This window comes from Trachymyrmex cornetzi, unplaced genomic scaffold (genome assembly GCF_001594075.2).
Source record: "Trachymyrmex cornetzi isolate Tcor2-1 unplaced genomic scaffold, Tcor1.1 scaffold483, whole genome shotgun sequence".
NCBI lineage: Eukaryota > Metazoa > Arthropoda > Insecta > Hymenoptera > Formicidae > Trachymyrmex > Trachymyrmex cornetzi.
The window spans coordinates 106,968-112,823 of record NW_017299652.1 but is presented as its reverse complement, the minus strand read 5'-3'; the positions used below and the strand labels follow the sequence as shown (position 1 = coordinate 112,823).

At 37.7% G+C, this 5,856-nt stretch overlaps 2 protein-coding genes across 2 annotated transcripts; both read left to right on the top strand.

Moving 5' to 3' along the window:
• The first annotated feature begins 1,099 nt into the window (after nt 1–1,099).
• Nucleotides 1,100–4,454, top strand: LOC108765345 (uncharacterized protein K02A2.6-like). Its single transcript, XM_018514023.1, has 3 exons — nt 1,100–1,248; nt 1,331–2,961; nt 3,241–4,454. The coding sequence occupies exons 1-3, from the start codon at nt 1,100–1,102 to the stop codon at nt 4,452–4,454; spliced, it is 2,994 nt and encodes a 997-aa protein (XP_018369525.1).
• Nucleotides 4,455–4,463: 9 nt separating this feature from the next.
• LOC108765344 (uncharacterized protein K02A2.6-like) lies at nt 4,464–5,276 on the top strand. Its single transcript, XM_018514022.1, has one exon. The coding sequence runs from the start codon at nt 4,464–4,466 to the stop codon at nt 5,274–5,276; it is 813 nt and encodes a 270-aa protein (XP_018369524.1).
• Nucleotides 5,277–5,856: the final 580 nt, after the last annotated feature.

Here is a 5,856-nt window from a genome sequence, read left to right as displayed (position 1 = left end):
GAGGGGGTGACGTCACCGGGGAGGGGAGGGGATGATGTCATAAATGGTGATGTCACGGGGCGAGGGGGGTGACGTCACAGGGGGAGGGGAGGGGATGACGTCATAAATGGTGACGTCACAGGGTGAGGGGATGACATCACAGGGAAGGGATGACGTCACAGGATGAGGGGATGGTGGCACAGGGGGATGACGTCACACGATGAAGGGGATGACGTCGAGAGAGGAGAATCATAGAGTGTGCGAGGATAACGTCGCGGGAAATTTGCGCGGGAAGAGGAGAGAATTACGGGGCACGCGTGGTATATCCTCATCGCGGCGCGTTATCGGATAACGCGGGGTCAGTATCCGCCGGGTGCAGCCGCCATCGCCGCCGCCGCCGCCGCGGTCCCCATCGCGCGCTATACTTACCATGTATACTTACCATCTCTCTCTCACTCTTAGGCATCTTTTTCCAACGCAGCTTTATCTTCTTCTCAAACGCAGCTTCTCGCACGCAAAGATATATATATGCACACATACAGGGTGTCCGAACCTTTTTTGCCAATCACTTTTGTGTAGATAGAGCGAACTAAACTGAGTCGAAAAGTCCTTTACCATTTTGCAATTTTCGCAATAGTTAAAATAATAGTTTAATAATAATAGTTTAACAGGACTCAATAATGGTTTAATAACAATAGTTTAATAGGACTCAATAATAGTTTAATAATAATAGTTCAATAGGACTCAATATTAAAATTTCAGCTTATCAGATGAAAATTATATAACCAGATACCGGAATACATGATTTCTGATAAGTTGAAAAAAAAATTTTAATATTTATATCTATTCCTATTGTAGTACCTGGCGCTAGTTATTTTAGTATTTTTAGTTTTATGAGAAAAACAGTTGTCATTATGGAGCCACTCTCTTTGTGTGTGACTCTGCGATTACAATATAATTTGATTATTAATATTAATAAATACTTCATAATCCTCGCTGATCACTATTTATTATAAATTCCCTCGGAACATCACATATTGGCGACGAGGTATAAAGGTTTAAAGGTTACATACCTATTTTAATTGAATAACTGCCAAGGCGGTAGGTTAAGAGGTTAGAGATGCCGAACGATTTCGATAAAGAATTGCAGCAGCAGTTGCAGAGAGCTCAGGAACAAATGATTGAGCAACAGCAAGTACTCGATCGTAGAAGGAAGGAACAAGAACAATTTAAAGCTCAATTGCAGCAAGATCAGTTGCAGTTGATGGAGTAGCAAAAGCAATTGCAACAAAAAAAAAAGTGAGATTCAACTGGTGCAACAAAATCAATCGATGCAAGTAAATGAATGCAGAGAACAAGTAATGCCAAGCGTTACATTTTATTCGACTATTGGTGCGTTATCAGAGTTTCGCATGGGTGAAGATTGGAATCTTTATCAGGAACGTCTTGGACAGTACTTTGTTGCAAATCAAGTATCGCAACAGCGTAAAGTAGCGGTATTAATAACTCTGGTAGGACAAGAAGCATATAAAATTTTAAGGGACTTTTGTGATCCTGCATTACCAGAATCCAAGTCTTATGAGGAACTTTGTGAAATTTTAAAGAAGCAATTTGCGCCAAGAGTGTCGCTTTTCAAGGAAAGAATCAAATTCCATAATTTGAATCAAGCAGAAAAAGAATCAGTTAATGAATGGTTCGCTCGAATCAAGAATAAAGCAATCAATTGTAAATTTGGTGCACAATTGGACGACAACATTAAAGATAGGTTCGTGGTTGGATTAAAAAAAGGGAAAATTTTAGACAGAGTTTGCGAAGAAGACCACACGGCAACGCTTCAGTCTATTTTGGAAGTGGCCAGAAAGAAAGAAGCTGCAGTGGCAACGTCATCAAAGGCTGATACGGTCGACGTTCACAACATAAGACAAGGAAAAACCAAGGCGGCTCATCAGAAAAAATCTGGACAGGAGAAGAAGAAATCAGCAGGGCAGCATCAGGAGTCCTCAGAGGAACTGAAATGTGTGCATTGCGGCGGCACTAGACATATTTTCGCAAAGTGCAAGTACCAAGCGTATAAGTGTAAAATCTGTAGTAAAGTAGGGCATTTGGCGAAAATCTGTAAAAGCGTTAAGAATACAGTATCTAATACGAATTATTTAGAATCAGAAGCAAAAAATAGCGAGACGGAAATAGTGGACATGTATAATTTATGCAATGTAGTTAACAGTGAGAAACCTTTAATGATTAAAGTTAATATCGAAGATCAGTTTATTAATATGGAATTAGATACAGGCGCGGGTAGATCAGTTATACCAGAAAAAATTTTCAAAGAGAAATTGAGGCAGTGTAAATTAGAAAGCTCTAAGGTTAGATTAAGAATGTATGATGGAAGTATTTTAATTCCGGAAGGACAAATTTGTGTTAAAATTAAGTACAAGGAAAAGATCGTTAACGCCTGTTTAATAGTGGTAAGAAAAGGAAGTAGAGTATTAATGGGCAGAGATCTAATGAAACTCTTAAAAATTGAGATAGCATCTTTGTATTCGTTAGAAGAGAATATTAGTCTGGAGGGATTATTACAAGAGTATAAAGATTTATTTAAAGATGAACTGGGTAAATATAAGTTTGAAAAAGTTAATCTTAAGTTAGCGCGAGAGGCCAATCCGATTTTTGTCAAACCAAGGCCAATACCTTTAGCATTTAAAGAGAAAGTAAGCGAACAGCTGAAAGAATTAGAAAAAAAAGGAATAATAGAATTAACAGATAATTCAGAGTGGGGTACACCGTTAGTGCCAATTATTAAGAAAGATGGTAGTATTAGAATTTGTGCGGATTATAAAGTTACAGTTAATAAGTACATAGAAGATGTTAAGCATCCTTTGCCTAGAATTGAAGAGTTATTTGCGGCATTAAGTGGAGGAGAATTTTTTACAAAATTAGATCTTACAGCAGCATATAATCAGTTGGAAGTTTCGGAAGAAACAAGTAAACTACTGGCTTGGAGTACTCATAAGGGAATTTACTTGCTCAAAAGGTTACCCTTTGGAACCAAACCAGCATGTTCAATTTTTCAGAAAACTATGGAAAAAATTTTACAAGGTATTAAAAATGTAATTAATTTCATTGACGATATTGTAATTACGGGTGCAAACAAAGAAGAACATTTACAAAATTTAAAAGAAGTATTTAAACGCCTTTCGGAGGCAGGATTCAGAATTAATTTAAAGAAATCAGTATTTTTCCAACCCGAAATTAAATATTTAGGGCATGTTATTAATAAAGAAGGTTTACATAAGGATCCTGAAAAAGTAGCAGCCATGGTAGAAGTACCGACACCTAAAAATAAAGCAAAGATTAAAACTTTTATAGGCATGGTTAATTATTATGGTAAATTTATACCTAAGCTGTCGCAAGTACTTGCACCCTTGTATGAGCTTCAAAACAGTAAGATCTTTAAATGGACTAAAAATTGCGAAGAAGCATTTAAAAAGATTAAAAGCGAATTAATCTCAGATAGGAATCTAGTGCATTTTAATAAGGAATGGAAGCTTAAACTGGTCTGTGATGCGTCAGAGGTAGGCATAGGAGCAGTATTATTGCATATTATGCCGGACGGCACAGAAAAGCCAGTTGCCTTCGCGTCCAGAGTTTTACATGAAGCGGAAAAGAACTATTCTGTGATACATAAAGAAGCATTAGCTATTTATTGGGCAGCGAATAAATTTTATCAATATTTAGTAGGTAACGAATTTATTTTGTGTACAGATCATAAACCGCTATTAGCCTTGTTTGGAGAACATAAAGGTATTCCGCAGATGGCAGCAGGTAGGCTACAAAGATGGGCCTTGTTTTTAAGCGGTTTTCAATATAAATTCGAGCATATTAAAGGTAATGGAGGAGCTGATGGTCTATCGAGGTTGCCCAGACGGGGTAAAATTAAAGAAATCGAAGATGAAGATTATTTTCATTTTGTAACAGCGGAACGTATGCCCATTGACGCAGCACAGATTAGAAAAGAAGTAAGAAAAGATAAAGTATTAAGTAAAGTATTTTTGTATACGAGAAATGGATGGCCGAAAGTGGTTAGCGAAGATGTAAAAGAGTTTTCAAATAAGGCAAATAAAATTAGTATCGAAAGTGAGCTTCTTATGTGGGGATATAGAATTATTGTGCCATTTAAGTTTAGAAAAGCTCTGCTAGAAGAAATACACGGAGCTCATTTAGGAATTGCGAAGATGAAAGCGGTAGCTAGGCAGTACGTGTGGTGGCCTAAGATTGATAAAGAAATAGAGGGTTATGTTAAGCAGTGCGAAGCATGTAGAGCTATGGCCAGCAATCCTAGTAAATCACCGTTAGTTAAGTTCCCAGAAGCAAAATTTCCGTTCGATAGAGTGCATATCGATTTCGCAGGACCTTTTAAAGGTAAAACGTATTTGATTGTAATTGATGCGTTTACTAAGTGGCCAGAAGTATTTTGAATGTCTAGCATGAGTGCGGAGGGGACTATAGAAAGGCTAAGAGAATGTTTTGCTCGTTTTGGTCTTCCGCGAATTATATTTTCGGATAATGGTAGACAGTTTGTGTCGGAGGAATTTGCTCATTTTTGTAAGAACAATGGAATTAATCATAGAACGTCAGCTCCGTATCATCCAGCTACCAACGGTTTAGCGGAGAATGCAGTGGGCAATTTTAAAAGAGGATTATTAAAGGCGTTAGCAGATAAGCGAAATGCGTCAGTGAGTACAACCACATTAATTAATAGGTATTTAGCTTCATATAGGAATGCGCCACATGCGAGCGTAGGAGAAAGTCCTGCAAAATTAATGTTTGGTCGCGAAATGAGAACGAAGTTGAGTTTGTTAACCAGTGCGGAAAGGGAAAAGGCTAGAGAGAGGCAGGTACGATATTTTAAGGGAAACAGAGAAGTTGAGTTTGAGCCAGGCGAAATGGTTTATGTGAAAGAAGATTATAAGTGTCCAACAAAGCCAACATGGCGTAAAGCAATTATTAAGGATAAATTAGGTGTTAGAACTTATTTATGTAAAGCGTTAGATGCAGAAGGAGTAGTATGGAAGAGACATACAGATCAAATTGTAAAGGTTGGAAGGTTTTATAGCAAGGAAGAGGCCTATTTGATGCAACAGGAAGAAGGAAAGGATTTGAGGGAGTCAAAAAGGGGTAAAGAACCGGAAAGTGAGGGTAAACAAGTCATAATTCAGAAAGAGGACGAAGCGAAGATTAGTGTTGCCCATGTCAGACCTAAGAGAGAGATTAAACCGGTTGAGAAACTAAATTTATAATTTAAAATTAAGGCATTAATTATTTTAAGTATTTTCTAATTTTGTCGGGAGGATATGTAGTATCTGGCGCTAGTTATTTTAGTATTTTTAGTTTCATGAGAAAAACAGTTGTCATTATGGCGCCACTCTCCTTGTGTGTGACTCTCTGCGATTACAATATAATTTGATTATTAATATTAATAAATACTTCATAATCCTCGCTGATCACTATTTATTATAAATTCCCTCGGAACATCACACCTATAATAATACTTCCTCCATTGTACGTAGGGTCTAAGGGTGAAATCACACGGCGTGGAAAAGAAAATATGTCACAAAAGCAACCAATCAGCTTTATTCTGCGTTATTTTGAATAGCGCTAATTGATTGTTTCAATGGGCGCATTCAGCGGACTCAACAGTTGAGTGCGAGTGCCATGCTCGCTGTTATTGGTGTATTCTTTTAGTTCATCCAATCAGAATTTTAGATCTAGAAGAATACGAGGTCTGTCCGGAAAGTATCGGGCCTACCTTTATATCTCCGCTCTGGCGTTATTCTGGATCATCGGGCGGGTGGCATCCTTCGAAGTAATCCCCACTTG